The sequence below is a fragment of the Rhopalosiphum maidis genome, chromosome 1 (genome assembly GCF_003676215.2).
Source record: "Rhopalosiphum maidis isolate BTI-1 chromosome 1, ASM367621v3, whole genome shotgun sequence".
In the NCBI taxonomy this organism is placed as follows: Eukaryota; Metazoa; Arthropoda; class Insecta; order Hemiptera; family Aphididae; genus Rhopalosiphum; species Rhopalosiphum maidis.
Window position 1 is genome coordinate 71,400,484 of NC_040877.1, and position 24,201 is coordinate 71,424,684.

At 27.8% G+C, this 24,201-nt stretch overlaps 1 protein-coding gene across 1 annotated transcript in view; it reads left to right on the top strand.

The window, feature by feature from the left end:
* Positions 1-2,090: 2,090 nt before the first annotated feature.
* LOC113555168 (laminin subunit gamma-1) overlaps positions 2,091-24,201 on the top strand; it is a 56,047-nt gene continuing 33,936 nt past the window's right edge. Inside the window, exons 1-6 of the mRNA XM_026959524.1 lie at positions 2,091-2,741; positions 10,393-10,657; positions 17,199-17,316; positions 17,740-17,926; positions 19,128-19,258; positions 19,568-19,746. Of these exons, the coding sequence (XP_026815325.1) occupies positions 2,589-2,741; positions 10,393-10,657; positions 17,199-17,316; positions 17,740-17,926; positions 19,128-19,258; positions 19,568-19,746 (1,033 nt within the window). The 5' untranslated portion in view covers positions 2,091-2,588. The remainder of the gene's footprint in view (positions 2,742-10,392; positions 10,658-17,198; positions 17,317-17,739; positions 17,927-19,127; positions 19,259-19,567; positions 19,747-24,201) is intronic.

Consider the following 24,201-nt stretch of genomic DNA (forward strand, 5'->3'; position numbering starts at 1 on the left):
AGTGATTTGATTCAATTATTTGTCGATACTTTTTTGGATAGTTCTTAACGATTCGCGTAGTCATATGCATATCGATAATTAGATGTATTTCGGCGCTTTTTAGTGAAAAACAATTCTAATAAAACCTAAACGTAATAATATGTTGTATTAATCGTGGTATAATAACTTAATTATATTGGATATTGGGTAAGATACATAGGCTGCGTCGTTTATATTGTTTATAGTATAAAAATAATGGATACCTGTTTACCGCACTAATTTAATATGGCGTTTAAAATTCTTTTAGAGTGTTATAAATTTATAATATATCTATTATTATACATACATATATGAAGAAAAAAAAGTCAAAATATTAAAAACGACGAACCATGAAGGTTGTAGAATTAGTCAGACAAGGGTTATTTTAATAATATCGTGGTAAACTATAAAAAAAAGTAAAACGATAATAATAATAATAATAATAATAATAATAATAATATGTTCACAGACCCCAGTATAATGTTATAGCAGTTGTAAGTTTGTAACACCTATAGTGTTCTTAGTTATTACTTATTAGTTTATTTCTGTACTTTTTACGAATTTAACAACACTTCAAAAATAATAACAAGACCGATATTTGTGATATATGTATACTTACGATCTAAGAAAAATTAATGGTTGCTACAATATATTAAAAATCAACAAAAATTATTTAATGATGGCTGATGGCTTATAGCAATAATGATGGGAATGTGCTCTTATGCAATGTACCTATTGGTATTATTTCGTACTTAATATAGGAGACTGTAGAAGACATTAAAATAATCATTGCAATCATTGAGAGCTATGTAAGTAGTTCGTTTTTCGGCATAATTTGTATAAAACCAATAATTAATTATTAGGACCAGTAATTAAAAATTGTGCGCGTGTACCTGTATATTTTGTTATGACGTACCTACTCGAGTTTATGTTGCCCTAGGTAGGTACACATTTATTTCTACTGATTTGTAGTATTGAACGATTTTCGAATGCATTGATATAGATTACATATCCTTATAAGTATATATAAAATTATAATATGTATTTATGTATATTGTATATTAATATATTATAAAGAAAAATTAGCATTGAAAATAATAATATATAATTTATTATTTAATTATAGGCATTCGAATGTGCCGTCAGTCATTCCCCTTCTAGTTTATAATACTCCTCCTCAGGCATGTGTATTATAATAGTCTACTATACATGGTTTATTATAATAATAAAATAGGTACAGTTAAACTAGAATAATATAATAAAAATATAAGTACCTAATGTAGCTGAATTTTTTTTACAATAATTATATATATATAACATATACAATGATATAATTGAACTGTTTAGAGAACGCGTGCAATCATATCGAACTATCATAGGTATAAAATATTATAGCGATGGACCATAGTATGGGCAAATGAATAAAATTGTAATAAAAATAAAGTAATAAATTAATAAACCGTGTTCTAATAATGTGTATGTTTTGAAAATATATAAATGCTCTTAATTTGCACTGTATTTAATCACAAAAAGCCAACGTTTATAAAATACGTTTTGTATAAAATGTAACTAGGTGTATACTATATAGTATACATCAACGAATATATTCCCACAACAATTTGAAATTTAAATGTCAACACCTCTTGGGCATACTCGTACTAATATAATAATAAATACATAAAGTCATTGTTGGTGACGGAAATGGTATACAGGCATTTATATATTATAATTATAGTATGTTAAAATGATAATTTAAATTATTATTATATAATAAGGGTAAAGTATTAAAATAATTATATAAAAAGACGATGATTTCATGATATACCTAAAATCTAAATATATATATATATATATATATATATTATATATAAAAATGGAGGACGAACACGTATAAAATCCAAATAATAATAATAAACGAGAGTAAAATCGGAGCGAAAGAGAACGATGATCGGGTAGTGGTGGAGTAGGCGGCGGCGGCGGTCCGGCTGATAGGAGAGCTGCGTGCTACACACGTACCTACTACAACTACACTCAACAGTCATCAGACAGCATCCCGTAGCGCGCGAGATAGAAAACGTGCGTAGTGTGCGTTCGGTGGTCTCGGTGTTCACGTGCGTCTCGTCGTCGTCGTCTTCATCATTTCCGTTTCTCCATTCCTCACTCTCACTCTTTCTCTCTCTCTCTCTCTCTTTGATATATTTAAAAACTCTATCTCTCTATATATATATATTTAATATCTCCATATATATATATATATATATTTAATATATCTTTATCTCTCTCTCTCTGCTCCTTCTTTCCAGTCTCCGAGCTGTACAAAACGCGCCAGATTACATACTTGCACACACACATTTGGCCGCCACATGCCGCGGCGGTGGTGACCCTTTGAAATCACACATACGCACACGCATTAGCTCACAAACCCGCGTGCAACACACTGCAACTGCCGGCGATCTGCAGGACGTTTTACGTTTTACCGATTTCACCCCGTTTGTGTTTTCGAAAAATAATGTGGTTTTTGTGACGACTTCCTTGTACTCACACGTATTAGCGCATCCGATTTTCCGGAAATGAAGCTGATGTCGATGTCGCCATTTTCGCTGCTGCTGGCTGTGGTCGTAGCTACCGCCGTGGTCACTGCTGTACCCGACGTAACCATCCCCGTCGAACCGATCTACAATACTGGCGGCAATCAATGTTATGACGAATACAACAAACCTCAGGTAGGTACCCTGATTTTTTCTCAAATATCATATTATTATTATTATTATTACTACGATTACGTGATGTAATCACAATGTGGAACGTCGAATCACGCGACCCTATGTAGGTATATTATATATAGGTATCTTTGTGACTATGTATACAGCAACCCTCACACAGATGAGTCTATCCGAAGAGAAAAAAAAAACACTTCGTAATTTAAACATTACTCGTATAGATTTGAGTTTTTTTTTATAAATAACATACCTGGTCGACTGATGTAAAAGAATATTATCGTAACGTTCGTCATCGTGTCGTCGTTATCGTCATCCGAGACTAACCCTTTTTCTTCTATACATTGATGGTTATCAATAATATATTAAGTTATACATGATGTACATATTATACACAATTTCGGTTTAACATGTAACAAAAAACTATAAACGATAGCGACGGTGCCAAAAACAATGAACCGTAAACGACATTTTTTTTAAACATTTTATCTAAATATTACTGTTTTTTTTTTTTATTATAACTAAAAATCAAAACACGCTATTCACTTAAAATGTAAATGATTGTTATGAGAATATTTTAATTGTGCGTTAAACGCATAAATTACAAGTTTACATAACTGTTTACTTAGACTATTCGCGTTTTTATTATTATCAATTATCTTCTAAAGATTATCTTACCAAGTTAGAAAATATATAATCGCGGTTTTGCACATATGCTCACTGCAAACTATATAACATCATCATCTCTATTATGCGGTAATACCAATGTTTGCATATTGCATATAGAGTAACCCTGTTGGTTTTCAAAATCTTTTGTTGCTCGACCTTTTTCTTTCGATCACGAATTCCATAGAAAACAAAACTCGGGCCCGAGGCGAAGGAATGTATTGTCTACAGTCTAAGGAATAGTTAGAGAATTGAAAAAAAATTTTTTTCCATTTGGGTCCAATGGTGATATGGTTAAGATGAACATTAGTTTTCAGCGAGTATAATAATGGCTCAAGGGCGTCGGGTTGTATTATATATTTTATAAAGGAGAATAATTCAAAATTTCTGTAATATTTGAGCTTCACAATACTCACATAGTCACATATTATGATTTTTTCAGTATATCGAATGATATATTTACTCATTATTGACTTATTTAAAACGTACTTTTATATGGAATAACTTATTAAAAAAAATATACCTTTAAATATTGAGAATTGTAAATTACAATTACAACTAGTCATATAATAAGTGGCATTACCTTATCAATGATGATCGCGGTTAGCTTAGAATATAAATTGATAGATTTCTAAGAAACGAGTAATACATTGGCCGTATTAATACAGTAGAATACATTTCGCGAGAGTTGCATTAAAATATATTTTTTAGTTAGTAGGTGATTTAATTATGCAATAGTCTTGTCTTATCTATATACCTATGCTCTAAATATGTTGTGTATATTGATAAAATAGGTACTTTTATTAGTAAATTTATTTCATCCGATTAGTCAATGAAAATATTAAAATCCAGTCTAAAATTTGATGTATTAGGTGTATAAGAATTTAACTAAAAAATTGAATTTATTAAAGTGTATAGTAGGTACATGCAAAATTATTTTGTAATCATTACGTACACGTATAAGATTTTATCAATAGTATAATGTCTATATAATATATTATACTACCCACTTCCCACATACATTGCTACTTTAGTTACGTCTTTACGTGATCAAAACACCTAGATTCACCGTTTTTCAATTCTCAGTTTAAAATGTATTAACGTTTGATGTAATATTTTAACTGGTGCCTACATTAGTACAAAAACCCAAAACCCGTCAGTTGTTAATTATTATCTATCTAATAATCTTTAAATTTACATAAGTAAAATGGACTTTTAAAAATATAGAGAAAATTCAAAATAGAAACTAGATTGTTAACTATATTACAGTCCATTTATAATAATATAAATACCGACTAACTCATAAATTTGTCAAAATTCGTTTATTTTATGTATATTATTACGTTCGTTGATTTTATAGTTAAAAAATAAGTATAATATACACTTATACACAGTATTTACGAGTGATATATATAAGTATAATTATAATACATAAGAGATCGTTTTTGTTTCATTAGTAAAATCGTAAAAGATAGACAATAATTTATGAATTTCACCATAATCAATTAATGTTTTTGTCATTATTAAGTTCGATTGGAATGTAAAATAACTGAGAGGTATATATTATTATTCTCAAATATTATTAAGTTTCGTGCCACCCTGTGGCCTGTAGTATACGTATACGCCGTGTACGGCGTTGGCGTGGCGTAGTTTCATGACATCTGTTTCGGGTCGAAGATAGTTTCTAGTCTAATTTTATAAACAGTAGCCGCCATGTTCACGGGACCCTTTTCCCGAGCACAATATTTTACTATAAAAATATACGTATACACAGAACTTGTTCGTTGTATATAGTTTTACTGTAACAGCAAACTGATCGTATTGGTATGGTATATAATACGACGGCAGACGGAAAACTATAATCGTAAACGGTGTAGTATTATATAAAAATAATTATGGAACACGATAGGTGGACCGTAAAAAGACGACGGTGGACAGCGCGGCATTGCAGCAACCGTTTATGCTGAGACCTGACAGCCCGTGAAGAAATTTACAGCACGGACGTCGTTATTTATCCGTATTTTCTGGGGTAGGTATCTCGCTTCTAGCGAATGTACAGAAAGCGGCTGAGAATTTGTCAAAATTGTTCGGCACTTTTGACAGAAACGATAATGATGATAATAATAATCATCATCTCATTTAAAATAATTTGAGGATCAGCAGACCATTGGGTCGATAATTCTGTATTCGCGCCCATTAAGGTCACGGGTTTCTGGTTGTTTTGTGAAAAAAAATTCGAATCAAACCGAACCGGATGAAATTAATTTAAATTTCGTTTTTACGCGTCTTAGTACGTGAGAGGAGTATTAATATTTAATAGTTTACTATACATTATAATCATAATATAATGTATATATATATATATATATATATATACGACGATTACCAACACGTGCGCGTGTTTTGTTACATTAATAATAATATAATATAAGATAGTTCCGGCGCAGCGCAGTGATTTTGTGTTGTCAAAATTTGGAATGAATCTGAAAAAATATAACGTCACAATATAATGTCCAGCTTCCTCCCTCCTTTATATCCAATACGTATATGTTATGTTCACTTCGACAATATATATATACATATTCTAACTATATAATATACTCATATTCGATTATGTGCCAGTTATTTTTATTTCACATTCGTATATAAGCATTATTATAGATACTACAATATCTACAGTACCCAAACACTTTACGTTTTAGTTATTGTTGCTACATTTTTTTCTCCAAGTACATACGTAAATCCATTTCTGGAAATCTAATCTTCTCGTCACATTGTTATCATAATATTCTGATACGATTGAACCCTTTGATCATACACCGCACCGGTGTGTTTCCCGTGACATCGTGTGCGGTCATGTTATATATACAAACCATTAGATATAGTTTTCTTTATATTATAAATAATAAACATGTGGTAATTTGGGCAATATAGCTTTACGTATCGAAATAAAACACATACATACATACATACCTATTATTTAAACGTATACAAGTATAAAGCTGTCGTAATAACTATTAAGTATAAACTGCGTTAAATGTATCATTGTTATTATGTACGTTATAAATTGAAATATAAAAAATCAGTATAATGTCCATAGTTTTCAAATTACACTTAAATCTGTGAACTTAAATTATTATTTTTATATCAATCAACTGATGAGCTCAAAGAGATAATAAATTAGTAATTCATTTTAAAAGTATTTTGTTTTTAAATTAATAATGTACAGTTTTTTTTTAAATAAAATATACTTTACCAATACTAAAATTAAAATTATAATAGTCATTAGCCTAACGAAATTTTTCCTCTCGACGACTACTTATTGGTTATTTCAATAAATTCACCGAATTATATTTCATTATTATACAATTAATTATGTGTTATTGTAAATGTAAAAAAATATAATAAAAAATATAGTTAGCCATTTTCACCACACAATAAAATATAATATAATATTAACTTATAACTTAATAGTAAATAGAGTCATACATGTTATAACAAGTAATATGTTTGGATTAGTGGGTACACATTTTAACCTAATCTAAATTAAATTTTTTTTTTTTACTGAGGTTAACCAATCACAACACATTTATTTAAGGCGTAACTCATAAATCATATTTGATTATTATTATATTATTTCACGCATCAGAAAGCTGTTTACTGATGTCTATTTTCTCGACAATTTATTAAGTTGTACAGTGTATACTGTATACAGAAATATGATTTTCACTATAATTAAAGTTAATAAAAGCTTTTTTTCTAATTTAATGAATCACATTTATGATTTATCTATTGTAATTTGTAAGTGTACATGATTAATGATGCTTATTAGTTTTTCGTCATATAGTTAAGAAATAATATTAAAACTGACTGGGTTTTTGTTTTTGAATTTAAAAAAAAATTCAATAACATTATATAACCGCTAAAAATATAACTACGAAACCTAATTGAAAATGATTTCCACAAAATCTTAGCACGATTTCGTATAATAATAAACTTTAATAGATTTAAAAAAAACTAGCAGGTAGTAACTGATATAAACGTGACTAAAATGGATTTTTTGCGAAAAAAATATTATTTAATATTATGTTATACAAAATTATTCTGTATTAGTTAAACAAATTAATGTTTACACATTTATAGTTTATTTAATATTAATAACATCGTATAATAGCTATTTATAATTTCTCGAATTACCATAATACCTTAGCAAACTTCAGCATGCATGCTGCAATGTGTGTATTGTTGTAACGGTTCAGTAAATCTGATGACGTTACAAATTCACGATTTTGGCTAGTCGTCGTTGATTTTTAAGACTAAACTTGGTGACATTAACTCAGCATAAAATAACAATAACAAAGTTTATTTTTCTTTGTTCCGTTTTTGATTGTGAAATATATTTTTGTATCAACGAGGTGAGTCCATTTGTACGTTATCTCCGTAAATAACTATTGGACATACCTTGTTTTTGGACAGTATTGACCGTGATGGTATGGCGCATTGTAAACAATTAAAAATTGATTTTCGAAAAAGTGGACTTGCCCTGTTGTTGTAGTGAGGTCTTCATTTGGTTAGTGTGTTCACGCATTAATTTTCAGTTCCTTAGGACTTACTCGTACTAAAGTTAAGGACGACTGAAATAATCACGGAGACAGTCACGAATATTTTATTTATAAAGGCAAATATTGAAGTTACCCACTCATCCACGCATACAATTTAAACTTACCTATGTATAATGTATTTTTAAGATAAAATAAATATTAATATTATTTTTCATTATCAATTAACATTAATGTAACTTATAACTTTCAATAACAAAATGTTTTACGCATAATACAATATAATAATATCTTCCTTGCAGTTCTCCTATTACATTCAATATTACAGAATATGTTTTGTTATCTATATGACATACTGAATCCTGTTTCCTAGAGTAAATAAATAAAATAAACATCAGATTAATGTTAATTTATCATACTAAATTAAAATATACATATTACTTATTCAATGATGATAGTTATTCCTGCGCCACTAAGCACTTCATTCCGATCATCTTAACTTTAGATACTTATTAGTTATTACTATTTAACGATGAAATCGTTCAAAATTTTATATTCATCATGTTATATTGAAATTATAAATTATATTTTTCTCGGAATATGAAATTAAAAATGTACACTGTCATTTAAAAAACAATTTTAAAAAATAAGATAAAAAATATGTTGTATTTTTTAAATAAAATTTATGTTTTACTTCAAGTAATAATATAATAAATAATAATATAAAACGTAAAATTTTTAAAAACTTTAGGTAATACTTTTCGAGAAAATTAGCATTCACCTTATATTTAATTTTTCATATAATATATTGAAAGAGATCAATGACCAACGATAGAGTAGTAAAAGTGAGAGAGAGAGAAAAAGATTCTAGATTTATCGGTGGAAACTCAATCGTTTTTCTTTACTTTGATACGGTGGTGGTGGGGTCTTTCGGACGAGAGTCTAGTATATGACAACAATATTCTTATTACGACGTTATATTATTATCTTGTACGCATTGTAAGCGCAGATAATATAATAACGACACGCTCTGCAGAGGAGTGTACTTATATACATAGTATATAATGTATAAATGTATAGTAAACCGAAATGACACATGTTCAATTCCGGTAGCCACGCGTATCTATATAATAATAATGTAATATTATATAAATCCAGACCTGAATCCGGCAATTATTCACAGGTACACCGATAATAAAAACGTCTGACGTCGTGCGCCTTCTATATATTATTATAATGTATCCCCATCGGAAAGGTAGGGGAGTTACAACGTCTCACTGCAACGCTTTGCGGCATTCCGTTGGGTTTTTCTCTCTTATCCGCCATTTACGTACCTATTACGTTCTTCCCCGCGGTTTTCAACACAATGCTATATTATAGCAATCTACAATAATAGGCACATGTGCTCCCAAGTGCGACTGCTCGCAGGAGGTCAATTCGTAACGAGCGAAAATATAATATGTGACTACAATCCAGAGGGCCGAGGCATAATAATAATAAACAATAGTAATATTATAATGTCAACTAATGGACTGTATACGCACGTCGCAGAGATATGATATTTTAAAGAATTGGTTTCGACCGTGCAGATCGCAGATATATGTCCCTTGAGCACATAATTCGTAACACAGCCAAGATTGCCGCAGGAAATAATATATACTACGTTTACTGCGATTCGTGATTAAAATAATTATATACATTCGACGAGAATCTCGACTAAGTGCTTGATCACCACACAATTATATCAAAACTATGTACGTAGGAGCGATTAATATATAATATGTAAATCGTGTCATTCGAAACGTCTGCAGCTTTACATCAACTGTTCATTCCCGAGAGGAGATACCTATATACATTTATTATTACGTTTACCTATGTTAAACATTTGTAATTTATTTCGAGATTAATAAGAAAAAAGTGTATAAACATATATATATTGTGCACAGTAAATTTTACGTTTATTAATGTAAAATATTACGTACCTACATAATATAACAGTTATCATTTATTTATTTATGTGTAAATTAACCACTTAAAAAAATATCTCTCTTTTCCCCGTCGACTGAGCTCAGGAAAATACATTTTAATTGTTAAGTATAGTAAACAAAAGCTAATGGCGTATTAAATAATCAATACTATATAGTCTTATTATTCTTAAGGGTCTTAGGCGTCCATTAAAATCATCTCGCCACATATTCAAAACTCCGATTTTCTTTATCATTGTTCGTGTTTTCCAGTTTGGTTCTACATTCAGTGACTTGACGTCTGTTTAATATTATACTATCTCATCTTTATTATACTATCATATTATTATATTGTATGCTTAATTACTAATTAGTATTAATAATAACTAATATTTTATTGCATGAAAATAGCTTGTATACGCGAAAGTGTTTTATCTCATAATTTACACGATGGTATTTTCAATGTAGAGATGTATACCGGGTTTCGAGAATGCTGCGTTCGGATTAGAAGTAGAAGCAACTAACACGTGTGGCCAGTCCGGTCCTACTGAATTTTGTGTGCAGTCGGGCAGTCAAGTGACCAAGAAGACATGTGACGTGTGCACAGAATCATCACACTCGCCTTATTACATGACAGATTTCAGCAGCTACGCGAATCGAACGTGGTGGCAGTCGGAAACCATGTACGAGAACGTTCAATACCCAAACCAAGTCAATCTGACCTTGCATTTTGGTATGTAACATTTTATATTTTTCAATGTTTAGTGTTAGTTTAAGTAGGCTATGTTTGACTGACTAACATTCCTAGCATAGAAATATATTCTCAGGGAATATAAAACATGGTTATAGATAATCGATTAGTTTAGGATAGGAAATGAGGAACTTAGGATAAATCATGTATTTAAGATAATGTATTGAAATGCTATAATGTTATATGGTTCATTGGGCCAACGGGAGGAATTAATGTGAAAGTAGTGAGCTTATAATAATTGAAAAAATATAATATGGTTCACCATATATAAATAATTGTTCATACATATATTAACTAATTAGTTATAATATTCAATAGTGACAATTTTTTTTTTTTATAGAACATATTATTGTAAATTAGTCTAAGTTTGTGGAATTATTTTTTTTAATTTTAATTTTGAAAGCATGATAAGTACTATGTAATACATAAAATATATACAAAAAAAATATATTTTAAATAGTGCGTCTTGGTCTTAGTCAACACCATATTTGTTAGTTTTTTTTTTTAATATAATTAAACAGAATAATAATAATATTAATTAAATATTGTTATGTGTTAAAAGATAACAATCAAAATGATTACATAATCCTTTTCTTATCTGAATTTGTATTCATTGACAGCCAGCATATTGACAAGAAAAATGTTTGGCAGAAATAAATATTAAATGATTTATTATTATCGAAACTAATATATAATAATAAAGCTCATAGGTTATTCATAATTTGCCAGATCGTGTAAAAATATATATTAATTTTAAAATTTAGAATTTTATATGTAATTTTAAGTTATATTGTTTTTATACATAATAATAAATCAGAGTATATTTTTCTATGATCAAATATAAAGAGGATACCTAACATTATTTTTTTTATCGTTGGTTTTTCGTAACTTAATGTAATAAGTAAATAAAATGGATATTGAAATAATGTAAAAATACTCAATAATGGAATTTTAATCAAAACGTTGAAAAATAGACTAATAATAAATCGTTTTATACATTGATATTTGATAATAAGTACGTAATAATTATAAGTTTAACGTAATACTTATTAAAAATAGTTAAAAGTGCATAAAGAATGCTAAACGTAAATTTGAAATGTACCTATAAAAACGTATTATATAAATCGTTTAAAAAATATATTTCCCAAAAGTAATTGTTTGAACAATAATTTAGATATCTAAAGATTTTCAATAAATAATCAATAGTTTCTATCGATTTTATGTAACTTTGTTTAAAAAAGTAACTTTTATGATTTGTATAAGATATATTTTTCTTGACATTGATTTAAATATATAAAGAGTTTTAAAGCTATTAACCAAATATAGACTCCCCACCGAGAAACGCATTTACTTTATGTTTCGAAAATAATTTTTGTCAATTTGTTTAAACTTGTCGATTTATTTTCGATAATATAAAACCATTACCCACTCAATCTTTGAAAATGGACTTTAACTAATAGTATAATAATATAAACTTTACAGGACCTTCAAAGCATTTGTCTTTAATTTATGTTTTTTTTTTTCTATGACGTGTAAATATATTATAATCCGCTATAATTCATTGACATTTTTGTAACAATTGCATACCATGCTGTTATAAAATGAGATGTTTTTAATTAATTCTATTAACTCTTTCTGATATAACCTGACAGTCTAACTTCTATGTATATTTCATTCTGGATATAAACGTAATTTACATACGTGGCTACTGTATTAGATGGGCTAACAGGGGCGGAATTTTATCATACTATATTTAATGTGCAATTAACTCCATTTTATACTTTGTACATTGTATGCCGATGATGAGTGTTGAGTTTTATGTTTTTAATAGCGCCTCGAAAATTATAATTAGTTTTTATCTTGTACCTATTAAGTAATCTTATATTTTCTGTTTATAATATTAACAGTAATATAATGATAGGTATATTTGATAGAAGAAGGCGGGAATTTGTAGGTTTTATAATTATTAAGTGGTTATAAATAAAAGTTAAGGACAAGTTGGAAAAATATTTTTTTTAATTTTTTTATTAGAAATCATTTTAGTCATAAAATCTAATAAAATAAAATGTAGTTGTAAAAGAATAAAATTATACGAAGTAAAAAAGGTATAAGCAGGTTTATTTTTAAATATTTTACTTACTTATTAGCACAATGCTATAAATACTACACAACTACAACATAAATCATTACCTTTGAAAATCGCTATTGCCGTATCATAAGTTAATCATAAGTTAATCATAAAATATAATATTCTCATTTCGAAATTAATCATATTTTAAACATTTATTTTTGGTGTGAAATGTTTTTAAAAATATTCTGTGTATATCATAATATACCTAATATTGTGTATTTATGTGTATAGTATGATTTGAATCTTGAAAACAAATATGTCCGGGATGCAACGAAATTGTAGGTTATGATTATTATTTCGTGTTTATAGACGTCTTTTTAATTTCATGATGCTATACTCACCATGGATAAATCGCCATGACGCGTAAGATCGAAATACTCGACTGCACGTTTATTTAATTATTTTGTCGGTCAGTGCACACGTAATACATCCATCATAATAATATTATATTATTATGTACGTTAAATAAATAACAGCTCCTATCAACAATAATTACATGCTGTAGTTGACTTAATATTGATTGTTATTGATCTGTCAGTCGGTTGAATTTTTCAAATTCGTTCATGTTTGTACTTCAGACCGTTACTGTAAAGCATGAGTATATTATGTTTTTAAACCGTTTAAACCACGTAGGTAATTAGTTCTGTCTTCTAAAACCCCGAAAACAAATATATCTACACCTCTTGATTTATTAACAAATAATCTTAGTAATGCAATTTGTATATAATTTAATGTTAATAATGTTATCTCCGAATTTTTTTAACACAACATGATTATATAATAAATACATAACATCCCGAATATAAAATAGGTATCTAATTGAATCATAAGCTTAATATTGTTACAATCTTTTAAATTATTTTATTGCTTTTAAGAAAAAATATAATTAAATAATATAATAAATATTAGCAATGCATTCATTGTACATCCTGTATTACTGAACTAAACTAATAATAAAATCCTATCCTATCGCAAAACTACGTGGGCTGACAGTTCCGCTGATTATTTCATCGTTTTTATACTATATATTATAAATATCAGGGTTTTACATCCTTTAGTAATATAGGTCTTCTAAGTTCTAATAGATTCGTGGACCGACGAAAATTAATGTAAACCCAATAAATGTTAATTAGAGAAACTTGTGTATGAAACTGTCAAAATTAACAATAAACACATCATACTTATGGTTGGTTTATTTTGTATTGTTCGTTCTATACATAATATATAATCCGGCGTCTTCTGAATAAAAATCGTTTTAATTAAATTTTTGTCGTTGAATGATGGATAATACACTCATACACTTGTGTTATGAAAACAGTTCATTTAAATCACAAAACTAGCATTAATATACATTTTTGGCAATAAATTATATGCATGTTATTTCTAACCAATTATGACGTATAGTTAAAATTGTAGATGCAAATATAAGTATTGATTTTTATTCGTTTTATTTCAGAAGGTACCTATTATAATATATTCGTTACAATTGTAAAAAATATATTTATTAGAATTTTTTTATGAGTTTTTTGAATTTTTATTTTTGATATTATTTGATAAAAATTTAATTTAATTTTGTACTAAAATATTATTTGAAAATGTTATATTTTGAGTTATACAAAATAACGTAAATGATTTAAATAATTCAGTTTAAGTGTTTTCGGTCACCAAAGAATTATTATATTTCACGATAAAAAGAGCTTCGTGCTCAGATAACAGCTGAAACAGGAAATAACGAAACGATGACCTCTGTACTTCCATTGATACCAATGGCAATAGAATTTATAATGTGTTTTTAGAAACACGTGGTTTCTATAATATTGTTCTATTTTAAATTTGTATAGTTACAAGTATGAACAAATATTGAATAATATATACTGTATTTATTAGATTATACCTTAAACTCTCGATTCATACAACATAATAAAAAATACATTCTATAAGTTTTTTTTTAAATTCAGAAACTAAAATATAGCCAAAAATATCTATATAAATTTATGTATTATATATATATATATATATATTTATTTCGAACCTAAGATGAATACATAAATAATGAGATTTAAATAGTTATATACTTTTGAAGAATTACTATTAATTGATTTTTGTTATTTATTATAGTTTATGCTACTCATCAATCTTCCATTAATGTTTTTTTGGTTATAGATGTTACCGATCAATTATTATGGTATTATATGGTGAATAAGGATGGTATCGAAAAAATAATCGTAATAACATTATTCTGTTTTTTATACGAATAACAATAATTGACATTCGGCATTATATTCACTATTTTTTGAACGAAAACTGGCTGTTAATTTATTGTAAAATAGAATTCGGATCTAGTAAAGCCAGACAAATAAATAAAAATACGTTAGGGCGTTTGTCATTTCCCGTAGGATGAACAGAATATTTTTTTTGTCGTCTCCCACGCATAATATTTGAATAAAGTAAACCTCACCCGTCGCTAACTACGTATTAAATTATTGTCCTATAATTCGTATATTCAGTTCATAGTAATTATTATTGATAAATTTATGTAAGTATTTATTGATAATACTAGTATATAATGCCACTGATTTTTCTGTTGTAAATAGCCTGATGTTAATTGGTGATAGAACTCAATTCTACTATTTTTAAGTGGTATTCATATTCTATGTAACTATTGATTATCAAAATAAAATATTTTCATCGATTTGCTGTTCAACAAATAGATATGATCGGTCTTACTTAAATACACAAACGATTAGTGGATAAAATTTAATATTTTATGATATGATTTATAATTTTTTATCGTTGATATTAAATAATTAGTATTGGTTTCGTAATTAGTATCGTTGTTTTTTCACTTATTTTAATATTTTAATTAATTATTTACATAATATTGGCATTATTTAATTTATTATAGAATAATCATATTATCCAGGTACTAGTAACTTATATACTAATTACGCATGAATCATGATAATTGTTCCACGACAAACGGTAGTAATAACATATTTCTTAGTTGACAAAGACATTTGTCGGCTGTGCACAAAGGAACACCGATATTATATTTTTTTATATACTATTTTATTTAGGTGCGTTTTATATTTCTCTGGAACGTCGGCAAAGAGTTGAAGCATACTGCGTATACATAGTGTTTCAATGAATAATGTTGTCTAGATATTTTTTTTAATTGTAATTGTTTCTCGTTCACGTTTGAATAACTGAACAAAATACAAAAATACATTAATTTGGTCTGATTATTGTAAAAAGAACAATCAAGTAATCAACATTCAGTGTTTATATTAGTATATAATTTTTTTATCAACTTACGGTGTGGTTACTGATAACTTTGGATTTTGAAAAATATCTTAACACTCTGTAGATCCAAGTACGTACGCGCAATAATATGTAAATATGTAAATGCATTTGGGTTGTATATCGGATATTTTAATGTCGTGAGTATAATTGCGTACACAAACCGTATCCAACTGGCATAATATGCTGTTGTCAACGGTATGTAATTTTTATAGACACGATTCAAATAAGTATTACACATTTGACATGCACGATAACAATGATAATATCAAAAACTGCATTAAACTGCATTTTTTTTTCATAGTCATATTACAAAACTTTTGTTAAAAACCACTAAAACAGTAACTCATATGTACATGACTTCGAAAACATTTTTATTACCAATGATTTAGTTTCTACAATTGAAGTTAAATTGAATTTAAAACGTATGTATTTGTATAAATAATGAAAGTAGATACATTTCAATGGCCAACGTATACTATAAAAACATTTAATAAATACAATTTGTTGATATTATATTTTATAATTAGTTGAGGATAATGAATAAAAATTATATAAATAAGTTATGACTATGAAAATCAGCAGATAAATGGTTAAATACTCAGATGCGTTTATTTATAGTATCTAATTGTTCTCAAAAATTAGATTAGCATACTGTTTATTATTTTTATTTTGATAATTATGCAACACCATTAACATAATTATTGATAATATAACACTAAAATTGAGAAAAATTAACGATAGGTAATATTAACTTAGAATTCTAAGTATTACAATTATTAGCATTTGCTTATAGCTTAGCATCCTCGTTTAATGGCTTATCGTCAAAACGTATTAAAAATGTTATACAAAATGTTTTATTTGGTATAAATCAATTTTAATGTAATTATTTTGTGAGTAACTGGTTCAGGTGTCGTCGGTGTCGATTCATGTTGTGATCGACAATAGAAGAAGACCTGTAGTACTACAGAAAGTACTACACTAAATCACGAATTTAGCAGTTACACAACATTAATCGTTATATATTTAAATAGACAACTTGCTTAATATTATTATAATAAAATGTTTAATTTTTTTTTTTTTTTTAATTAGGTAAGGCATTTGATATCACGTACATCCGACTTCTCTTTTATTCACCGAGGCCTGAGAGTTTCGCAATTTATAAAAAAAGTACAGAAGATGGACAGTGGATACCGTATCAGTTTTATAGGTGAGTGGATTAACACATCAACTTAAATAGATAGATATGAATAAAATGAATTGTTAAATTATTAAATTTGATTTTCTAAAAAATTAAATTATTTTTTGTTAAATAATGAGCAATATGTTAGGGTCTAAAAAAACATACAATTTTAATTTATCACAATTTATAAATATATATATATATACATGGTTTTAATAATATATGATTTTTGTTATTATTATTATTATTATTGGTGTTGAGTTTTTGACCTTAAACAACATGAGATAGTATTGTGTTCATTTTCAGCCAGAACGAATAATAAGTAGTTTTTTTAAAAAAAAAAAAAACAAATTATAATTTTACACTACAATTCATTTGTGTTGACTGTTAAAATTATGTATACGTTAGTAATTTTACGTTGTATAAATCGATCATTTTGTTTGCCTTTAGTGGGAGTTGTAGAGACACCTACGGATTGCCAGATTTGAATTACATCCGTCTTGGTGAACAAGAGACCAGAGCGTTCTGTACTTCCGAGTTTTCAGATATTTCACCATTGACGGGAGGAAGTGTGCCATTTTCCACACTCGAAGGTAGACCATCGGCTAAATTTTACGATTCAAAATCGGAATTTTGGGTATGGTCAATTACATTATGTCGTTTGTAAATATTAAAATATTTAATGATTTATAAATTATGACAAACAGTATTAGAAAATAAAATTGTTTATAGATTTAAGTTATACTTATAATCGTACAATTTCATTAAATGTACGTATTATAAAATTAAATATTCGGGAAAGCCTTGTATGTATTTGTTTTAAAAACTGTTCAATAGTATAAACTTACTTAAAATTGTATTTGTATTAATATTTTGATAAAAGTTAAAACATTAATAAAAAATATTGTATTATAATAATATTGTTATAAATCAGAAATTAGTTGTTTTAAATTTATAAAATCAGTATTATTATAATAATTTAATAAAATCGCGTGATCAAAATTCTTAAAAGAAACTGATTTTATATTAAAAGCAGGCAACTAAATGTACTCAGTTAAGGTTATACTTTTTAAATGTTTTGCTAAAATTGCCTATATCAAACTCCTTAACATATTTCATTCTTAACAGTATATTACTATAATTAATTACTATTATATTGTTATCTATACTAATATATAAAATGATAGCCTTTGTTTGTATGTTCGAGATAAACTCCGAAACTACTTATTCAATCGTTGTGCCGTTTTTTTTAAATTAAAGAGGACATCACAGAGAAGGTTTTAGGCATAAATTTAGCCCGATAAAGTTAATAAGTAATTAGTTATCATTAATTAAAATAAACGTATAAATTGTATACCTATTATGTAATATTATGGCGGCTCGCGGTTTCCAGCTACCTGTAACCTGACCTTTTTTCTTTTGTGTGTGTTTTATCGGCGAGTAGATATGAATAATTGTCCCGAGAAGTAAAAATACTTTCTGTACCATGTTATTTCAACAATTTTATTATCATAGGTTTAGTAAGCAAATACCACTCGAAGAGACTAGTTCTTTGGCTTCTTTCGCTTATACTAAAATTTAGTATGGAATTAGTTATTAATAAATAAAAATAAATTACTAAGTTGTATAAGTTTCTTGGGCGTAGCCGAGACGGGTATGCTAGTAAAATATAAAAATATATTTTCTATCTAAACCATGTTCAATTGTAGCACATAGTACATTTATTTGTTTTAATAGTAAAAGTTAATTTACTAGTATTAAAATAAAAAGTTTGCAAACTTATATTAAAATATATGTGGAAATTGTAAATATTTTGATTTATTGAATTTGTATTTTAGGATTGGGTAACCGCAACAGATGTCCTTATCACGCTAGACCGTTTAAATACATTTGGTGACGAAGTATTTGGGGACCCTCAAGTACTAAAGTCATATTTTTATGCTATTGCGGATTTTGCTGTTGGAGCCAGGTGAATAATAATAATTGTATAAATAAATTTAAATTATCATCTCATAATTAAATAGATTTTGCTAACTTATTTTTAATTATTCGTTTTTCGAAGTTTAAAATACTTTCATTAGACATTTTTAATTTTTAAATAGAAAACCAATAAATTACTTTAATTTCAGTTTATTTTTAAGAAAATCATACCTTTTAATTTTCCAAATTATTTGAGTGGATGATTTAAATTTTTGTTTTAATGGTTCATAGTATTGGCAAACAATTTTTTAATTATCAAATCATAATATGTAAAATTATTTTTTTTTTTTGGTAACAGATGTAAGTGTAATGGACATGCTAGCGAATGTGTTAAAAGTACTTCTATCAATGGCACGTCCAGAAGAGTGTGTCGGTGCGAACACAACACGGCGGGACCCGACTGCAATGAGTGTTTGCCGTTCTATAATGATGCGCCGTGGAGCAGAGCAACCGCATTAAATGCTCACGAGTGTAAAGGTAATTGCATGCATATTTACATTTTTAGTTATGGAACTAGATGGCGCTTTCAATACAGGGCTACGTATACAATTAATATAACTAATAATAATATAACATCTAATAATTTTTTTTGATGCTCAGTCCTTCAACGATACCTAATATATTTTTATTTATTATAATAAGACAGTGTGGTTTGAGCTAAAAACCGTGTTTTTCTATAAAACATCCGGGGGATGAAAACATAAGTTGTTCCTTATTAAAGAGCAAAATTGTAATCATTTAATTGAGACTTAAATTTATTATTGCGAAAGAAGAACTTAGTATTATCATTATCATTATATATATATATTATATATTTTAGTATCATTTTTATTGTAAAAAATATTTGTGTGAAAAATTGGATGTATTTACAGACTAAGCAACAAACCAACCGATAGCAAGCTAAAAAATCGTTTTTTAAAAAAAAAAAAAAAGGTCTTGTTAAAAATGTCTGGAAACAAAAGTTATCAATAATTAGGTTCTAAGTGAATTTTATTTTTGTTCTAGAAATTTATATTTATTTTCAACATATAATATTAAAATAATTATATTTATTAATAGTACCAAGACGTTTTAATCGCCTATTTAATATTGTTTGATGTATCTAGTTGCAATTTTATTTTCGAACACACTAATTTTTTTTTGTCTTTTTGACTATTAAATAAATGTTGTTGGTTTTATCCATACAGAAATAAGCTTAGTTAGTTATAGTGGCCGATCTATTATATATTTATTATATTAATATATATAATATATTTCATATTATGGGGAAAAAATGCTGATGTTAGACCCACCTAGTAAAAAAATGTTTAGTTAGTTACGTTCGAATAGTGCTTTATTTATTTCTAACTATATACATACAAGATACTGCATAACAAACTATTTTTTATTGTTACCCACCCGCCCACCTGACCCACCCAAAAATAGTTTTGGGGAATTTTTCCTAGTTCATACCCGTGTTCGTCGCAACTTAGTTATATAGTTAGTCTGGTTTTTATAACGCTCAACAGCCTCGATTTTTAGTTAAGGTAATATAATTTGTTATAGGTTTAGATTCACGCCAATAACATCTGCATATTTATATTATATATTTCTTTTTATTTCGTCTTATTTTATTAATTTGATTTATTTCAAGGCAGTAATGCGTATATTTTATTATTATTTTTAAATAGTATAATATATATATGCTCATTTATTATTATACAATTGTTTTATATTTTTTCCCTGAGCTTTCTATTATGATGTATCTCTGACTTATCAGTTTGTGATTTGATAATTGTTAATTGTCAAAAAATTGAGTAACTTTAATTAAATCGAATCGGAAAATTAAGTCCAGCTGGGTCATTTTAATTTCTTTATATGCTTATTTAATGGTTCGAACATCAGTATTTCCATATTATTTATATACACATTAACTAATTACAAAAATGTGTATTACATTATTTTACAACTATAAATCCTTTTATAAAACCTTGTTTATATGTACGGGATAATTTATAACACTTTATACGATATATTTTAAGTAATTGAGAAATTTTTAGTGTAACAAAAAAAAAAAACCAACAAATTGTTGTGATTTACTTAGAAGGCCAGCGTAAAACCGGTTCATTATTTAAATATATCTGACACAATTGAGTGTAATTTATGTATTGCAATCCAAACAATAACAGCGTTGATAGATACTCTCAGAATTCGTATGTGACGAAGGCGTGACAAAGATTGCTGTCTCTCGTCTACATGGCCGGTACATGATACATACAAAGAATAATAAACTGCTTTTCGCCGATGGACTGCTTTTCGTCGTGTCTGTTCCGAAAAAAAAAACGCTCACGAGACACAGATACCAGTCATTCTTGTGACTAATGCTATACCACCGTCCACCATATGTACTTACCTATAATAATATGAGATTATGTATATTTTACGTGTTTTACTTACATAATAGACAGAAGATTTTTCAGAGTGTGTGACAAAATTGTTGAGTGCGTTAATTTTTTGATAAAAATTTTATATTCCAAAATACGTGCTTTAATTTCATACTTATCGGTACTCTATTAGCAGTAAACACGCAATCATAATATTATTATATGATTTATATGTTTGTAGTAAGAAAGTCTTTCGCTATTCTTGTGTACGGATATAGTATGTTGTTATATAGTGAAATATGGAATTAATGTTATACTTGTAATATTTCCATCATTAGACTAATTAAAAAAACATTATAAATCACATTACATATTTACATAGCTCTTTTAATATATTATGAATATTACGTATATATAAAAAAACATAATTAACTAAGCGTTAAAAAAAAAATCTATTGCAATTTGCAATAATTACCTACAGTAATCTTTTTTCGTGATTTTTGTGTAAATAGTATTACTACTTATATACTTATTTTATAATTGTATAATATATTATATATTTACGAACGATTGACATAGAACAGTGTTACTAACGTTAAGTTATGTTTTAGTGATAAACTGCAGCATCTGTAGCTGGGTTACTGTTTAGCATGTATTATCATGTATAATGTGGGTCCCATTTGAAAAAATACGCCTCATCCCACTTCTGAACAAAATATTATTTATTTTTACGTCATAATAGCATAGTAAAGTAATAGTAAACATCATACTGTAATATGTATAGTCGTATAGGAATGGGGCGATAACGGTAGCACGTGATGAGAAATAGTGAAAATATGGTTGATATCCTTGGTCAATGCTGTTCGTCAGCGCCGCTGTCATTGGTATATGTATGTTATATAGGTATTAATAGGTAGGTAGATATAGGATATACCACATACATTTCATGTTATATAGATAGGTAGTAGATAGTAGGTACCTATACACACCGCGGCTGGTATCGTCGTTGTCGTTGTTCTCGTCGTCAGTAACCCCGTTATGTTGTGTTCGTCATCTGGTATACTGCAGTCGTGTATGCACACGGACACAGAGTGTCAGCGGAAGGGGAGTTAAGTGTAAGAAAAAAAATTGTGAAAAAAAATTGCAAACAGGTCTAAATGAAAACGGTACGAAAACAGAGTATACGTATACGATGGAATTAAAAGAGACTGGTTGCCGAATATGGTGCAGTTGCAATGGTTTCTTAGAACGACGACGTAGCTCCGTACTGTGTATTTGTGTGTATGTTTCTCTATGCGTGCGTGTGTGTAAGTGTGCGTGTGTACTTGTGCGTGTTATATATACGTATACGCGGTACGCGTTTATCGTGACAAAACGGACATGCCATCGCGTACGGGACCTGATTGGAGAGAAGTCAGGACTTCGACAGGAATTTCTTCTCCAAGGTCCTGGATGACACTTTGTCTTCAATATTACATGTCTATGTATATGATACGAAACGGGCGTTACGGTTTCGTCGAGTCGTCTCGCGCAACATAATATTATATCGATGTATTTTGTCAACATTTTTGTCTACCTTGTAATTTGTATGTACGTTTATAATAATACTATACGATAGCTGTCGTTTAAATATATTTATAATTTATTATCTAGTTACGTATATATATAATGTTATGATATTATCATGGTTGACAAATAAAATGAAATTCTTGAGAGTTATACAGCACAGCCCCAGATTTGTAATTATATTTGAGACTACAAAATTTCGTCCAATGGTACATCTAATTGATTCCGATAATACAGCTAGTATTGATATTGGATTTTCATACTGCTATCTTAATATACGTCATATTTTATTTCTAACGATATTAAATAAGTACAGTGCAGTATGTAAATACAGTATAAGTCTATACAAAAATTGGAAGGAAATTGTTTTTATCTTTAAGTGTTTTTAGACTCGACTAAGCATTGTTGTTCGCTACAATTACAAATTTGGAGTAAATTATTAAGTCCATGGAACTTGATTGTAATATGCCCAAGTATTGTCATTTACATCGTCTGTTTTTCCATCACTGTCGTTAATTATACACTGTTGATTACTTGTTTAAGTAAATTACTGGTAGTATATTTTTTTATGTTTTCATTTTGAAATGCGTTATTAAAAATTTATATAGTATAATAATAATTGATTACTTATTGAAACATCACCTAAGCATAGTTTTTCTTATACACGTCCAAAAACTTTATACATCAACAACCTTTAGTCGATATAAGTAGGAAAGGCTGCTGTTGAGAGTTGGTATTTTTCGTGGTTGATATCTTATCGTATATTTCCGTAAAACAGTTTTCTGCGTTGAACGTATAAGTGCTTGTCATATTATACTTATCATTATACCTTTTATATGCTTCTGATCTATATAAACTGTATACGAATTAATTTCAATACTTCCATGTAAGGCGTTGCATTGGTATAGATATGATGGTTTCCATTAACAATATTGAGGCGAATCCTGTAAATCTTATCAGCGTACGCTTTTAACATGGCAATGACATACGAGTTAGGTAAATA